Genomic DNA, 17,689 nt, shown 5'->3' on the forward strand with positions numbered 1-17,689 from the left:
CAGTGCCCCAACACAGACACCAGTTTCTCATTTACAAGGGTGCTTAAGGCCAGGCTTGTCACCACAGTGCTAGTAGCTGTTGGTTCTGATTGGTGAATGTCATTATAAAGGGGAAATCTGTAAAAAATGTGTCCTGAGGAATGTCCCCTTCTTTCCTTTTGCCTGTTCTCGTTGTTTTTAGACTAAGTATAAAGTTGTCTGACTCAGATCAAGTTGAAATGTAACCCTAACCAGGCAGGAAAAGTAGAGCTATCCATAGCCACCAAGGGCTAGTTCAGGCCAGTGAAGGATCCCAAGACCCCCAACCAAGCTGCATGATGCCATTTTATAATTTTAATTAATAGTAGTGCATATTAAATGAAGTCCTTTACCAGCAGCTTGCCATATAGAATCTCATTTAATTCTTGGAAAAAAAAAAAAAACCCTGAGATAGCACATCACTGTTGTATCAATTGCACAGGTGAGAGGACCTTGGGTTTCCTAAGACCTTCCACTATGCTGTTTCCAACCCCTGCACCAACACACACACACAGACACACACACACATACACACACATACACACATACACACACATACACACACACACACACACACACACACGGCACATTCGATTTTAATGGATCATGGCTTTTCTGTTTACATCCATCTAGTAATGAAATACTTTTTGTTTTTGTTTGAGACAGGGTCTTGCCATGTAGCCTAGGCTAGCATTGAACACACACTCCTCCTTCCTTAAAGCCTATCAAATGCTGGGATTACAAGCACATGCTACCATGCTTGGCTTTAGAGACTCATTCCACTAAAAAATATCCTGGAATCTGAAGCTCCAAGAGCTGGCTCCCACCACCAGCCAAGTTTTTCCCAGAGCACAGTCAAGTACATTTTGTTTGTCCTTTCTCCCAGAGTCTGAGATTCAGCACCAGGAATGAGATCAGAATGTGTTCCCCTGCCTGGACCCCAACAACATCATTATTAGCAAGAACTGGGTAGAGTTCTATTTCTAGTGCTGTGCGAGAGGGTTGAAATGTTCCCCACACTCTGGCATTCCCTCTGCCATCTTCTCACTGTAGCTGTATGATTCTTAGACTACTCTGTAATGGCTGCCTTTCATCCTATCAACAGCACATCTGGTCTTTACGGCCTCCGTCAGCAGCTGTGTGGCCTTGGGCATGTTCCTGTGGAATCTTCATCCCCCTAAGGCTCTGGCTTCTGTCTTGCTCTGAGGACAGCATTAGTTCTACACTGGAGCCACCTCCTTTTTTTCTCTATATTCTGTCTATCTATTTTCCTGGTTCATTTTTTCCTTATATGGTCACGGGAAACCCCATCTCAGCCCTTGCCGCAAAGGAAGTCCTGACTCACACAAGAGGAACTGTTCAGCACTGACTTTGACTCCCATAGTCACCAAGGCCCACCAGGTCCCAGCCTACAACCCTGGTCCCTTCTCCTTTTTCTGATGACCTGCATGTTGGTTGTGAAGTCTTCTCCCTGCCCTTCTGTGTTAGTGCCCTCACCCAGGTTGCCCTCCAAATGCCATCCTATCTCTACAATGCCACCCATTCGAGATGCGGCTCTGGTTTTAGGCCATCCAAGTTCTCAGAACAACCCCAGCACATACAGATGGCCAGCAAGGTGAAATAATCAGCTTCTGGCAATAGTCCCCCCAGGTCCCTCCTCTGACTGGAAGCCCTTGCTCATTGCTGGGGCTCTTGTGGCATGAGGCTATTCTTCAGCTTTTCCATGAAACGGACTCTAACCTGCCTTGCCTCAGTCTTGCCTAGCCTTAGTATAATCTGACAGGGGCAGTCATGGCTTCCAATAACAGCTTCCAACTAGATTATAATTCTCTCTAAGAACCCAAGTAGGACTGTCTCCCTTCCTGAATCACTGTGAGGATTAAATAACAAAATCTTCAAGAAACAGGCAGAGCCCTGGTACCTAGTGAATGCAGCTGTAGTTACTGTTAGGATGGGGTGGGGCACACAGCGAGTATTCAGCCCCGGTAGCCCTTGGATCAGAGGAGGTGGTGTCGAGCAGTGAGCCCTCCCCCAGCTTTGACTCCTGACTGTCCATAAATGAGGATCTGAATTCACCACCAGGCATAGCCACACCCCGTGCTCCCTTTAATATTTTTCTCTGCCCCTGCTTCTTTACCCTGAACCTGTGCCAAGAGGGTACAGAGTCCTTCCCTTGTGGGCCTGGAAGATTCCAAGCCACCATAGAGACTGAACTGTTTTACCCCCTCCATGAAGCCTCTTACTTTCCCAAACCCAGCAAGGGCTGCTCTCTGGCCCTAGAATTCCCTGATCCAAACAAACATGAAGCTGTCCACCCTCCACTGGGTTGTGAATGCCACTAGGCAGAGAACATGACTGTCCCTGTGTCCCCCACTTGTCACTGTCCTGCCTGTACTGGAAGTCAGCAAATGCTGATCTCAGCCTGCCTGACCACTTGTTACTTACTCACCAGGGGCTGGAGGCATTGCATGCATTCGGGACAGGTGGCTCTTGAAGGGCAGCTGAGCAGCAAGGTTTATAGAGTAACCCACGGCAGCAGCAGGAGGGAGGAATAGCTGTTACTGGATTGGCAAATTCAGAGCACAACCAGTCTAAGCTGGAAGTCAGGGGCCATGGTCCCTTCATTCCCCCAGGGGCACAGTGTATGCGGCATGATGTGGGGTGTTCTCCATCAGCCCAGGGCGGAGCTGGTGCTAAAGTCCCTATCAGTATGACTGGGATAGAGATCTCAGGGACCCTCTCAGAGGCTAGAGTTGAGGGAAGGGCCACAGCCCATCCAGTGCCTCCAACTGGTGTGGTTATTGCCAGCAGGCAGAGTCCCACATGCAGAGCTCCCTCTGAACAGCAGGAGGTGGGGGACCTGGGTGGGCAGGCGGGCATGGCAGCAAGGACCCTGGAGAGCCTAGTCCAGTGGCCCCTGGAAAATTAGGCGGACACAGCCAAGCTCCCCGGTGAGCCAAGCCCCACAAAAGGGGCAGGCGGCATGGAAAGCATGGGTGCCGTGCGGCAGCGGTGTCTGGGCCCAATAACGGGCAGTCTTCTCAGAACAGACGTGGCCACAGGGTGCAAAAGCGTGGCTGGGTGGCCCAGGGTCCAGGCAGAGACCGGCCTCCTGGCCAAGCCACAGGGGCACATAGGGTCCCACAAGGCGGCAGAGAGGACACTCGCGCTCCTGGGGGCCTCGCTCCCTCCGGCAGCCCCAGCCGTGATAGCCATGGACGTGACCACAACGGACGTAGACCCAGGGTTGCTGCTTGTCAGGTGCGGTGCGGCCACGGGCTGGACTGGGAAAGGCCAAGGTGCTGAGGCCCACAGGACACTGGGGCCGTGCTGCATTAGCCTCCTGTCGCTGGGCCTCCAGTTGTTTCAGTGTGGGTGCCCTCAGCAGCCCTGCCGGAGTGCGCCACAGCAGTGTGGCCCCACACAGGTCGATGAGCGAACCATCTTGCAGGACGTTGGATTCATTTTCCACCTGCCGGAGGCAGCAGAAGGCCTTAGCCCACGAGCCCACTGGCCCTGCCAGCAGGCAGCCTCACCCCAGATAGGCCACCTATGTGGCCAGTGACATTCCCTGAAGAGAACACCCTAGGCCAGCAGGCCAGCTGAGACAAGGCAGACAGATGCCCCCAAATACATACAGCCCCTTACTCTCAGCAGGACCCGGGCTTTGGATCTTCACGGGTGGAATCAGGAGGCCTGGCCCAATGCAAGGTTTTTCTGAAACGTTTTCCAAAGCTCTCTCAAAATGGCAGAAGTAGGTTATGACAAAGAAAGCAAATACCTCCCATGGGGAATATGGATCCTGGGCCCAAAGTGGGTGTCCCACAGGTCACACGGGTCACAGCAAGAGCTCTAAGCCAGAGAGCCTCGTTTTGAATCCTGATCTTGCCTTTCACTTACTCAGTGTTACCAAGAAAATAATTTAGCTTCTGTATCTTGGTCTCCTGGACCTCAAAGTGGATTCCATATCCACTTTGGGCCTTCACAAGCGGGCCTTGTGAAGATTAAATAAGTCAACTTAAAAAAATAAAAAAAAAAACATAGACCGATGCCTGGTATACAGTGGGCACATAACAAGCACGTGTCTGTGTGACACTCATGTGCACGGTTTGTTCTGTTTTGTTTCTTTAATTTTTAACTTTATGGGTGTTTTGCCTGCATGTATGTCTGTGCATTGCATGCGTGCCTGGTGCTCATGGAGGCCAGAAAAGGGTGTTGGATCCCTTAGATCTAGAGTTATGGATGACTACTGTAAGCTGCCATGTGGGTGCTGGGAATTAAACCTGGGTCTTCTGGAAGAACAGTCAGTGTTCTTACCACTGAGCCATCTCTCTAGCCTGGTTTGATTTTGAGACAAGTTCTTGCTATGTGCCTAGGCTGGCTGAGAACTCATAATCTCTCCCTGGGGAGAATTCTCTGTGGTCCAGTCAATGAATATAGCTCTATGGCCCTATTTGTTTTTTCCTAGAACTTAGTCCCAGCTCCCAGCATTAGTGCTCCAAGTAGCACCAAAGGGGCACTTCCAGACCAGCAGTGTAAGAACTACGCCAAAGGTCCTTTTACTCCTGATGAGAGAAAATAATAACACCTTCCCCAAGTGTGACAGACACACTATAAGCTGCCAACATTCTGGGCTATAAACTGCTCACACACAGACCGAGTGTCATCTTTGGAAGAGGGTGTGATTTTCTAAGCTGCTGGCGGCCTCAGAGCCATTTGTTCCACACAGTGCATTTGCACAACTCTATTTCATATCGCCTGCTGAATCCCCTGAAGTGTAAAAGCATACCTAGGGGCCTTGCTCTGGTCCTGCCTGTGGGGTAAGTGACAAGTGTCAGGAACTGCCTGAGCCTGGGGCTCACCAAGCAGAACCTAGAGGGAGTCCCTTGGAGAGAAGTGCTGTAGATCATCTCTCAGCATGGAAAGGCAAGGAATTGATGATAGGGGCCTGGGAAGGGTGGGGAGAAATGGAGGAGGCCACCTACCAGCTTCCCCCGCTGCTGGGCTGATCGGCTATCCCGCAGTGTGTACACATTCCCGCAGACAGAAATCTCCCTCCAGACACCCGGGGCAGAGTCCTCAGAGAAGCCACCTGCTGGGTGCATCACCAGAACCCCGTTGGTTGTCAAGCCATCCATCAGACCATCAGGAGTCCGCCACTTGGCCGCCCGCTCCTAGGACCACATGAAGGATACGCTCACAACTCCAAGAGTTCCCAAAAGGCTGCATGCCAGAGATGGTGTTTCCCCCCACCCCCACCCCCCCACCTTTGAGGTCTGGGGTTTTCCCAGAAAGGATTTCAGGTCCTAGGCACCACCTGACCTCTTTGTTCTTCACTTTGCTTCTTCAGGAAATGGGCTGCTAAGCCTTACAAGAGAGTGATTCAAAGGATGGCTATGTACTGGCTCATCACTCCAAGGTGCAGCGTCTCCCCAGCCTCCCTCCCCTCAGCTCTCTCTGTTGAAGGGCTAGCCATGCTTGGGGAATCACTCACTCCAAGAAAGATGTTGCTAGAGGCATCAAAGCCAGCAGCATAGAGGCGGGCAGTATAGGGTGGCCGGCGGTCACAGAGGACTCTGCAGGCATAGCGGGAGATGGTGCTTTGGGCAGAAGGACCCTCTGTAGCCCCTCCGCCAGGAGATGTGTCTGTTACCACAAAGTCAATCATGTTTTCAGTAGAGCGGCCAATCTATAAGGAGAGGAGGGCCAGGACACATGCACAGGCAAATTTCACAGTGTTCTCCCCCAGTGTCTTAGCAGCCACCAAAAAAGGGAGATTCTAGTCCCAAAGAGAATAGCGCACACACAGCTCTCTAGAGTCTAGGCTCTGTGGGCTTGCATGCAGGTTTCTTACATCTGGTCAGTTGTGGTATGGACCAACTTCTGCGCTGTGGCCCCACAGCTCTGAGAAATACCCCACTCAGTAAAAACTAGTTCATGTGCTGCTCATAGACCATTTAAAAGGCGATGCCCTGGAACATTAGCAGTGAATTAAGTTTTAGTAAGAATGTGTCTATCATAGGATAAGCTTTTTCTTTAAAGATTTTTTTCTTTTTTCCTATGTGTAGTCCTGGCTGTCCTGGAACTCACTGTAGACCAGGCTGACCTTGAACTCAGACATCCGCCTGCCTCTGCCTCCCATGTCCTGGGACTAAAGTTGTGCGCCACCACCCAGCTCTTGTTGCTGTTGCTTTTATTGATCGGGGCCTCATTGTGTAGCCTGCACTGGCTTTGATCTTGCTCTGTAGAGCAGGCTAGCCTCAAATTCACTTATCTCTACCTCCCAAGTGCTAGTATTAAAGGTGTAAGCTACCACACTCTCACTCTGCTCATTATGTTTGTATCTATGTGTTTCTGAGTTACTTTATTGCACCACATGTGTGCAAGCACCTATGTAGGCCAGAGGGCATGGGCTTCCCTGGAACTGAGTAACAAGCAGCTGGAAGCCAGCAGATATGGGTGCTGAGAACTGAACTTGAGTCCTTTGCTAGAGCAAGAAGTGTTCTTAACCTCTAACCCAGCTCTCTAGGACTAAGCTAAGCATTTTGTGTACAAGATTTCAGTCACGGCCCAGCACTTGGGAGGCAGAGGCAGGCAGATTTCTGAGTTCGAGGCCAGCCTGGTCTACAGAGTGAGTTCCAGGACAGCCAGGGCTACACAGAGAAACCCTGTCTCGAAAAACCAAAAAAAAAAAAAAAAAAAAAGATTTCAGTCACTCTTCTCTTGGGGGGAGGCTACTATGGGCCTCATTTTACAGATGAGCAAAACAAGACTAGATTTTAAATGACTCTTGCCCAAAGTCACCCAATGGTAAGTGCACAGAGCTAGCACCTAAACCTAGGCATGATGAGGTGTCACCCTATGCTCTGGACTTCAAAGCCGTATAACCACCTACCCTCTAGGAGTCTTGACTCTGAGGGCTGCTGACTTGCTATTGACCGCAAAGTCAGCAACCCAGTCTAAGACATCCTACTTTTCCATCTAAAGGGCAACCCACTACAATGAGTGCTCAGAAACACCATTCCCAGGCCCTGTGCCCGTGGCCTGATCCTGAACACCTGCACATCAGAGGCTGGGAAGCTGGACATACCTGGAACATGTCTTTGTCGCTGTCATGTGTGTACTCCACTATGACTGAGTGGCTCCGGGACAGTGTGTATGAGATACTGTGCTGGCCTCGGTTACTCAGGGCCTGGTGGAGAGAAGGCAGTCACTTCCCAGGGTACAGGAGAGTTGTGAACTTCTGAGCCAGAGGCCAGCTCCAGGCCCAATAACCACTCCCAGGAAGGGGCGGCTCCATCCTGTACAGAGGAGACTTGTCTGGAAAGAGCTCTTAGCTGGTTCTCTTGTTTAATCCTTCAGTTACCTCAGGAAAAAAAATGTGCTTACTGTTCCACTTTTACAATTGGAAATTACAAGTCAGAGGGGAGAACTGGCCCTCAGTCACACGGCTGCAAACAGCAGAGACTTAACTTCCACACCAACTCTCTGAAGCCCAAGGTTTCTGTGGTATTGTGTGTAGTGGCTGTTCTTAGTTGTCAACTTGACTGTATCTGGAATGAACTAAAACCCAATGACTGGGCACACCTGTGAGGGATTTCTGCTTAATTAAATCATTGGAAGTGGTTAGACTTACTTCTAATCTGAATATTTGAGGTGGGAAGAACAAACCTTTAATCAAGATCTTATCAAGAGGGAAGATCCACCTTTAATCTGGACTACACCAGCTGGCTGCCTATACATAAAGGACACAGAGGAAGGAAGTTCTCTTTTTGCCTGCTTGTTCTCCCTCTCCCTAGCAAGTCCATTCCTTCACTGGCATTAGAGGCCATTTTTGGGGGATTTAGGTGAAGATCAGCTTAGACATCCATTCTTATACACCGAACAACTACCGGATTCTTGGATCTTCCACTGGCAGCCAGCCATTGTTGGGTTAGCTAGACCACTGCCTGTAAGCTATTCTAATAAATTCCCCATAGATAGACATAAGCAGAGAAAGACAGACAGAGAGAGATTCATTCTGTGTGTTCTATTTCTCTAGAGAACGTTGACTGAGACATTGTGTGAACACCACATCCCACTCTGGGCACCGTGGCTACCTCTGAAGCAATGCTGGTAGGCGCTGGAGAGCTGACTCAGTGATTAGGATCACTGGCTGCTCTTGCAGTGGACCTTGGCTTGATTCCTAACCCACATATGGCAGCTCACAAGGGTTTGGATCTCCAGGTCCATACCTTCTTCTGGCCTTCGCAGGAACTGTACGCTTACAGCATAGACATTCATGCAGGCAAGATATATATGCATATACAAATAAATTTTAAAATTTTTAAATAAGTAAAACTTCTAACCAATGAATGGGGTATAGCAGCCAAGGAAACATCTGAAAGGGTTGGGCACACTTCAGAGGGTGTCTATTAGCACCATTTGGGGGTGTATCTGTTCTGTGGTATATGTGCATGCGTGTGCATGGCTGTGCCCACAAAGGCCATTGGGTGTCCACTGTCATTTTGATTTGTTTCTTGCTGATCCCGGAGCTTGTGGGTTTGGGTTAGGATGAGGGTCGGCAAACCCCAGCTACCCTCCTGTCTTTGCCCTCAGCAGTCCTGAGGTTATAGGCATGTGTGCTTTTAATTTACGAGTGCTGGGGATCCAGACTCAAATCCTCATGCTTGCATGGCAAGCCCTCTTACCCTACTAAGCCATCATCTCTCCAGACCCACCACCACCATTCCCTTGCTGAGCCGACAGGCAGGGAGTGAGTAATGACACAGTGGTTCCCCTGCTCCACAAAGGCCATGGATGGAGGGTCCAGGAAGACTGAAGGAAGACCTAGGTCTGGGCACAAAGGACAGGATGGGACTCATTCCCCCGGGATGAGCGGCTTGCCTTGGAGACGAGTGGCGTGGAGATGTGGTGCATGACATCTGGCTTCACTCCGTTGGCATGTGGCCGGCGGCTCAGTGCCAGGCGGCTTCGGCGGCGGCCCTTGTCCCCACTTGCCAGACACCCATTGTAACTGTGAATGTGATGGGGGTGGGGGGGGAGATAGTGGGAGGAGAGAAAGGAGGAGAGCGTGAGCCTTTAGGAGAACTGAAGGAAATGGCCAACTTGGGACAGACCCTACCTTGATGAACAAGGGCTAGAACCATCTGAAGCTAGAAAAGCCCGGAATAGCATATGGCTGAATTGAGGGGTAGGAGGTGAGGACCCCTCCTTCTACAAGCCAAGTGTTCCCTGCATGCCTCAGCTGTAACAGCAAGTGCTAGGGTGGTAGAGCTGATACACCACGGCTATGCTCGCTGGAGGAAAGGACTCAGCTTCTCAAGGAACCCAGGCACCTGCCATGATCCAAGGCCCAGTGGGAGGAGGTGGAATGATCTCAGGATCAGGATTCTGGGAGAGAAAACACCCATATCGGGCCTTGAAGAAGAACTGTAAAGACTTCATCTGCAGCCAAGGATCTTTGATCACACGACGTCTATAAGTGACCAAGAAGAAGAAAACAGCTTCTAAGTCCACACCTCCATTATCTCCATAGTGTCTAATTTCCACCTTCCCTTCCAGCTTTTATTCAGGGGAATGACTGTGAGAAGCAAGGATGAGGTGAGCCACTGCCTTGACTGCTGCCATGGATGGCTGCCTCTGTTCCTGGCCCTTCGTGTTTTTAATTACCTAATGGAATCTGCAAAATGTCCTGCCAGGCAAGTGTCTTTCTTCCTATTTTATAAACTAGACAAGTCAAGGCCCAGGGAGGGAAAATGAGTTGTCTCGAGCTAAGAAGCAAACACAATAACAACAACAACAACAAAAAGGCTGGATTGTGGTCACTGGATTGTAGTTACACTCGCTAGATTTGTCAAAGTCCCGCAAGTGATCAGGTTCTGAGCCGAGGCCCTGAGACTGGCAGAGATCAGTGAGACTAGGATGTAGTGACTTGGGTCGTATATGATATGAATAACAAGCTAAGAATGCTTTTCTCTAAGTAGTGGAGAGTCATAGAAAGCTTTGGAGAAGGACATAGGCAGTTGCCAAGTACAGGGCTGGGAATATAGCTCAATGGGTAGAGTACTTGCCTAGCATGAACAATGCCCTGGGTTCAATTCCCAGCACCACATATGTGCAGTCTGGTGGCACAAGCCTGTAATCCCAGCACTTGGGAGGAATGAAGACGAGGAGCTCAGGGTCATCCTCGGCTACACAGGGAGAGTGATAGAAGCTAGCCTGAGCCATGTGAGACCCTGTCTCATAAAGGGAGAAAGTAAGATGCCAAATGTAAGACCAATAAGAATTTTCTGGTGAGTTTGTTAGAGTCCATATTCTTTATGGACCCATCCAGAGAGTCTGCCTCTCAAGGTGTGGGATTCCTCTCTATATCTCCTATTGTCTTCTCTTTCTTCTCTCTCCCTCATGCCCTCTCTCTTCTTTTTGTTGATTTTGGGGACAAGGACTCAGGCAACCCAGGTTGCTACCTCCTGCGTGCTGGGATTACAGGTGTGTGCACTACACCGGACTATGTGTGATTTCCATGTGTTCCCCAGTACCTCACACAGTGAGGCTTCTCTGCTCTTCTGAGGACAGAGAGCTGCCTTCATCCAGATGGACACACAAACCTCCCCTCTGTCAAAATGTAAGGCAGCTGCTTTTCAGTCATAAGCCCCTCTGTGAGGAACAACTCTTTTACCTTTCTGAGCACTTCCCACGTACCAGCGGCGGCAACCCCAGAGGGAGACAGGCCAGGATGCAGGCCGAGGGCTCACAGGAGCCCAGCACTCATTCACTCTTCCACTCATCACTCAACTTCTATAAAATGAAACTCACTTGTCAGGACCTACTTGGAATGTTGATTTTGAGAACTAAACAAGATAAAGTGCTTTAAAACACTTGACAGAGTTTGCCATGTCTTGATAAGCAAGGTCTTGATGTGAGTTAGTTATAATGGGTATTTGAAAAAAGGCAAGGTGGCACATAAAGTCATCAAATGACAGCCATTGTTATGTATTGTTAATCTCCATCGTGATCCCACAGCTGATGGGGGAGGGAGATGGATCTGTGTCTGGAGGAGGAGTATCATGGAGATGCAGGTATCCAGGCAGGCAAAGACCAGAAAGAGACAGAGCCCATCCAATTATCAAATCCCATCAATTTCTCTCTAATAACATCTACTTTCTCATCTGTAACATGAGGGTGAGCTGCAGCTTAGTGATAAGTGTGCTAGATCTACAATTAGGAAGATCTGGGTTCAAATCCTAGTCCTCTTGTTTACTAGCTGTGTGCCCTTGGACCAGTCACTTGCCCTCTCTGAGTTTCATTTACCTAACCTCCTTCCTCAGAGCATCTTTGTGAGGATTGAAATGAAATAATGTCCATGGGAAGGCTTGGCACTACCTGCCTCCCAGATGCTTGGTACATGCTGGGTATCAGTCTATGTGCTTCACAAAAATCCCTTTCTCCTTTCCCTCCTTCAGATAACCTCTGGGAGGTTAGTATCAACCCTGTCTTCAAAATGGGGACACAATGGCACAGGAAAGTTTGGCAACTTGCTGAAGTAGAATTGGAACCAAGCAGTTTTGTGCAGAATCAGAATTCTTTACCCCACTCTTACACACAGTAGGTGCTTTACAGACTTTTTCTGCTATTCTTTTTCTCGGCTGATCACAAACTGTGGTGAGCTGTTTTAAGAATTGTCTCGGGCTGCTGGTTGTGGTGCAGGCCTTTAATCCCGGTACTCAGGAGGCAGAGGCAGGTGGATCTCTGAATTCAAGGCTACCCTAGTCTACTGATCGAGTTCCAGGCCAAGGCTATACAGAGAAACCCTGTTTCCAAAATGAAACAACAGATGTGGGTTTGATCAATTTTGTTCTTCATATGGGAAAGTGACAAGAAGTGAAGCGTCCTGGGAAGAGCAGGAAGTACACACTGCTGTCTTGGCTGACCTGAGGGGCTGGTTACCCATAGGGAGGCTCACCCCAGAACGATGAGTTCACCATACTTGATGGGTTCCTCGCCTGGCAGTGCTTCTTCACTAGGAGAAGAGAGGATGCAAGAGCCCTTGTTCCCCGGGTGCTGGAGGTCTGAGGTCCGCGGGGCTCCCACTTCAGGGTTTCCTTCCAGCACCATTCTGAGCAGAGCAGGAGAAGAGAAAAGAACTTTGCAACTTCCCACCCCACCTCCTCTCGGAGCTCTGGCTAGATGCAAGGCCCTTGGGGCCAAGGCAAGAGTTGCCCGACAACACTTGTTATTGTAACTACTTCCATTTCCCCTAAATGGAGAAGTTGCTGAAATACCAAGGAGGGAGACTGGTGAGACAAGACGAAGAAAGAAAAGGCAAAGTCAGAGTCAGAGTATTTGGTTGGTTAGAGCAACACACCAACTTTGGATGGGATGTGCTTGGCAGAGGGGCAGCCAGGACTTAAGAGACCTCTAGACTCAGACTTAATTCCTGGCTAGAGCTCTTAACCCCAAGACCTCTCAGTTAACCTCCTCTGTCAGGTTCTTGGATCTGTGTTCACTTTAATCTTATTGTCCTTTTGCAGGTCTAGGCCTCTGTCAGTCTGTCTGTTCTCAATGACTCTCTGTCCTCCCGACATGTCCTTTTCTGCCTTTTCTCTCCCTAGTCTGCTCCCTACTTCTATCCACCTGCCTTCCTCTATCCGGCTACCTTTCTCTTACCACCCACCTGACTCAGTCTCCCCATCTTGGTCTGGCACTGCAGGCAGGCAGGCAGGCCTTCAGATCCCTCCCTCCCTCAGGTGTCTGTCTGTGGTCCTCAGGCCGCTTAGGTCTCGGGAGGCCTGTGGGGGCGGTGCTTCCCAGTCGGGCACCCCCTGCAGCAGAGCCGGTCGCCCGCAGGCTGCCTACTTAACCACCCCAACGTTGGAGGGTCTGCGCAGAGGCAGGCCCGCACCCCGTGCTCGGGAAGGGCACAATGACAGCCCAGCGCATACGCAGATACACACCAGGCGGCCCCTCACAAATACGCGCGCGCACGCAGTCAGTCCCGCACACCCCTAGCACCGCCGGCAGTGCCCAGACGGGCGCAGCATACCCAAGACCTGCTACAGCAGGGACGCTCCTACGCGCCAACAGCTACAGGCGCCAGCCTTCGGATCTGTTCCCTTAACCCGGCCACCCCCAGATACTCAAACACGCCCCCGGCGCACGCCCAGCACAGCCCCCCTCCCCCCGCCTCCCACCTCGCCGGCCTCACCTGGCGGCGTTATGGGGCTCTCTGTGCGCTGCTGGACCCCACCCGCCTCACCTCTACTGTGCCCCGGGACTGCTGCAGCGGGATGGGCCGGGCCCGCGGCTGCTCGGTGCAGCCTTGTCACGGGGACACCCGGGGCCCTGAGGAGGGAGGGATGTGCACACAAACCTCCACGCTCCACCCCGTGCTCTCACGCCACGCCCCGGCTCCGCCCCTATATGGCCCCGCCTTACCCCTAGGCTCCGCCTCCTGCGGCTTTGCCTAGTTGTTGTCTGTGGAGCTGAAGAGGTTTCTGAGTCCCGCCCCTGGAACCTAAGAAGTTCGGCTTGCCATTCCCACTGAGGGAGTCCCTACCCTCTCTTGACTGGTTGAGGGACTCCCCTTGGTCTACAAGACCCATCTTTTATTCCAGGCTTCGGACACCTCACCCTCGTTCCAGGGTCTCCTGGATTCTCCCGAAACCGGAGCCTGCTTTCATACAGTAATCTAGAGGCTCCTTTTCTTAACCTAAAACTGGCGACTCCTCCTGCTCTAAGACCCCGCCTCCCATATGGGGAAACTTCGGAATTACAAAGAAGCCCAGAGCAAACAGAGGGAAGGAAACTACTAGAAGATGCGGAGGAAGGTGCGTCACTCGCGGAGGCTGAGGAAAGCCACTGCGGTTGTCTTGAGTGCAGATCTGTCTTCCAATTCAACTCGACCACTTTCTCTCTGTGCAACAATCAGTGAGCTCTGGCCTCCTTGGTGTCCAGAGATACGCACCGCTGCCCTCCCCTCCCAACAGCACGCTCTTACTTTGCAAAGCCTCAAAGGAAAGCCGACTTTTTGGTGCTTGGTCCCTCAGGGCCACAGGCTTTCTTTTGTCTGTACCAGGCTCTCTGGGTTGAATTTGAGCAAATTAAGTCCTGTAATCCATGGGAGGCGTGTACAATAATTGTGTCTCGACAACCCCGACACCACACACCAGATTTACAGAAATGGCTTGCTAAAGAGGAACCAAGAAAGGATCTGGTTCATGGCTTCAGCTCGGCAAGCACTTTACCACTGACCAACAGCTCCAGCCCTTGAACTTGTCACTTTATTTTTGTTGTTGTCAGTTTTGTTTTAAATTTTTAAATCTATTTTATGTTTATGTATATGGGTATTTTGCTTCCGTGTATGTCTGTGCACTACTTGTATGCCTGCCTGGTGCCAACAGAAGCCAGAAACTCGGATTCCCTGGGACTGGAGTTACAAATCGTTATGAGCCACCATGTTAGTGCTAAGAATCAAACCCAGGCCCCCTGAAAGAGCAGCCATTGCACTTAACCACCGAGCCATCTCTCTAGCCCCCTTACTTTGTTTGTTTGCTGTTTGTTTGTTTACAGACGGGGGTCTCACCTTGTAGCCCTGAATGGCCGGGAGCTCACCATGTACATCATCAGACTAGTCTCCTGAGCAGCTCGCAGAGACCTGCTTTCCTCTGCCTCCCAAAAGCTGGAATTAAAAGCAAGGGCCGCCAAGCCTGATGAACTCCTGACTTTGAAAGCTGCCATAAACTAGAGATGGAAGGATAATGGCTCAGATGTGGTCTCTCCTGCTTAGCATCTCCTGGTCCAGAACAATATCCCAATGAATTTGTTCATTTGTTTTGAGGCAAGGTTCTATGAAGTTCAGGCTACCCTTGATCTCAAACTCAGAGGACAACCTTCTGAGTCCTCTACCTCCACTTTCCAAGTGCCGGGATTACAGGTGTGAGCCACCACACCTAGTTTATTCTGTGCCTGGGATCAAACACAGTGATTCATAGGCACTAGGCTAGCACTCTACCATCCGAGCTACCCCTCTGCCCTAACCCCTCAGTTTGTGTGCACAGAGGACGTGGCCTGTGACCTCTGCTGCAGAGGGTGAGTGGAAGTTGGCTCACTCATTCCTAAAAGGGAGCAAATGCAGTCTCACTTCCAAATTCCTAGACTCTCTAAGCCCCATGTCCCCTCTACTAACGCCCTGCCTAAGAACAGGTAAAAACACCAACTGCTTTGCCAACTGTTTTGAGGCCCAGTAGTCAAAGAAACTCATTGGTCATACAGGAACCTCCTAGGCGCCACCCAGAAGGCCACCCAGATCCCTCACAGGAATGAGGACTTTGTGTTCCTTAGACTGTGTTCTTGCTGCTGAGGGTAACGACATCTTTGGGGACCCCAAGAAAATCGGGGTGCTGGCCCAGTCCTGGGAGCACTGGCTGTTTCATTAACTGTCCAGGCTTTGTGGGATCATATGGGGCTAGAAAAGTGCAGGCCTTGCTGAGGCAGTCTGTGAGGCTGGACCACCTGGGGCTAGCTACTTTGAAGCTGTCCTGGATGCAGATTTTTGAGAAAACATCTGTACCTGTCAGGATGCTGGAACAGATATACATCTCAGCATCCTCAAGGATGAATCTTGTCCAGGCTATTTTACCTTCACTGATGTCTGGTCATTTTGTTCTGAAAGCACACAAACTTTTAATACTAATACTGTTAATATGTATTAACACTTGTATGAAATGTGTGCTGTGCACAAATCACTTAATATTGATTGTCTGCTCTATGCCTGAGCAGGTGAAAGGCATCTGTCAATTTTTTTTGTTTGTTTGTTTTTTCGAGACAGGGTTTCTCTGTGTAGTCCTGGCTGTCCTGGAACTCACTTTGTAGACCAGGCTGACCTTGAATTCAGAAATCCGCCTGCCTCTGCGGCATCTGTCAATTTTATAAGTCAGTTTGGACTGTATAACCAAACTGTAATAAGGGCTTATAAGTCCCCATCATGCCAGATGATAGGATAGCATGTAACTATAAGTCACAAGGACCAAGTAGCCAAAAAGATTCATTGGCTACTGAAGAGACATTAACAATTGGGAATACAGGAACACACCTTCATAGCCAGTTGACACAATATGTGTTGGGGTGGATTAATCCAACAAAAAATAAAAACAAGACCCAGTTGAAATCTGAAATGACGCCGGGCAGTAGTGGCGCATGCCTTTAATCCCAGCACTTGGGAGGCAGAGGCAGGCAGATTTCTGAGTTCGAGGCCAGCATGGTCTACAGAGTGAGTTCCAGGACAGCCAGGACTACACAGAGAAACCCTGTCTTGAAAAACAAACAAACAAGCAAACAAACAAACAAACAAACAAAAAAAGAAATCTGAAATGACTGGGAAAACCAAAATGTACTGAGCTAAGCTGCCCCCAAAGAGGTGTCAAAGGGATGAAAAGAAGGTGGTTCACTGCAGAACAGGCTTGAGAAACTACAGCACACAAAGCAAGTCCAGCTTACTACCTGCTTTTGTAGATAATAATTTTAAATATTTTTATTATTGATATAATGATGTGTATTATTATATAATGATGTGTACATATTGTGTTGAAAGATAGAAAAATCATAAGTTGATCCCCTGAACCCTACTCTTAAAAGCAAAGACATAAAAACCTGTAAGTCAAACACTGTGTTGCCTCAGTCCCAGGAAATTAGCTGACCATTTGAACAGATGGCCCTAACTAAACAAATCTTAAGATTCATGGTGTCAGGATGCTATGGGCCCGAGATTAGCTTGGCCGGGCTTTGAACTAACAGCCCTGAGACAGTTGGTGCCAGGATGCTAAAAGTTTGAGATAAGCCTGACCCCCTTGAACTGGAGCTCATGATATATAGTGTGAAACTACTTCGAAATAGCCAATTATAAAGTGACACACCATGCATCTTAGGAATTTGAGATCAAATGTATCTATGACCTAGTGACCTGTTCCCCCTCCTTCCCCCTTCCCTAACTCCACACTCAGCCTTCCCCTTCCCTAACTCCACCCCCACCTGGTTTGTAGATTCACCCTTAAAAGCTGTAAACTTCTTTTGTTCTTTTGCTGAATTCCGCTGCCCCTGCGGGCTTGAAGGAAAGACAGCCCTGGCTAGCCAGTAAACCTCTTGCGATTTGCATCAAGTTGTGTTTCTGGTGAGTGATTTGGGGTGCGTCTGCAGTTCTCCACGGATCGGTGAGGTCCTTTTCATTTGGGTTTTACATTTTGGTTCCCTGACCGGGAAACAGCAGCCACCCCCACACTCCCAGAAACAACCTTGGAGGTAAGGGGATCCCCAGTGTGAGTGAGTGAGTGCATGAGCCGGCCGGCGAGTCCATTGTCTGTTTGAGGTGTGTTTAAAATAATCTGTATTCGGTCCGAAATAATCTGAACTCGGTTTGGAGTATTCTGTAAAGCACCGGCAAGTCAGTTGTCGGGTCTGATTCTGTATCTGTACCTGTATTCTGTATTCGGGAAAGCGCTTTTTGGTTTTGCAGCTGCTTCACTGGTCGTAATGACTGGGAAGCTGTAGTCGGCAGACGTGCTTGGATGGCTACAAGCTGCCAACCCTGGAGACGTCCGGGGGGGTTAAGGAGGGCCAGAGGTGTCTGGTGAAAGCCTCCTATCTGAGGAAAGAGGATTGCGGTCTCCTTCTGAGA

General features: G+C 49.8%; 1 protein-coding gene across 5 annotated transcripts; it reads right to left on the minus strand.

Moving 5' to 3' along the window:
- Positions 1–2,559: 2,559 nt before the first annotated feature.
- Peli3 (pellino E3 ubiquitin protein ligase family member 3) lies at positions 2,560–13,393 on the minus strand. Of its 5 annotated transcripts, none has more exons than XM_076915388.1 (7): positions 13,277–13,393; positions 11,984–12,136; positions 8,905–9,034; positions 7,109–7,210; positions 5,513–5,707; positions 5,004–5,192; positions 2,560–3,490 (listed from the first exon to the last, which is right to left on the minus strand). In XM_076915388.1, exons 2-7 carry the CDS (start codon positions 12,133–12,135, stop codon positions 2,921–2,923), a joined length of 1,338 nt encoding a protein of 445 aa, XP_076771503.1. In that variant the 5' UTR covers position 12,136; positions 13,277–13,393; the 3' UTR covers positions 2,560–2,920. The 5 variants fall into 5 exon arrangements, with proteins under 5 accessions (XP_076771503.1, XP_076771495.1, XP_034350079.1 ...); XM_076915380.1 differs by having other exon boundaries at positions 13,226–13,382; XM_034494188.2 differs by lacking the exon at positions 13,277–13,393 and adding an exon at positions 13,064–13,126.
- Positions 13,394–17,689: the final 4,296 nt, after the last annotated feature.

The sequence above is a fragment of the Arvicanthis niloticus genome, chromosome 1 (genome assembly GCF_011762505.2).
Source record: "Arvicanthis niloticus isolate mArvNil1 chromosome 1, mArvNil1.pat.X, whole genome shotgun sequence".
In the NCBI taxonomy this organism is placed as follows: Eukaryota; Metazoa; Chordata; class Mammalia; order Rodentia; family Muridae; genus Arvicanthis; species Arvicanthis niloticus.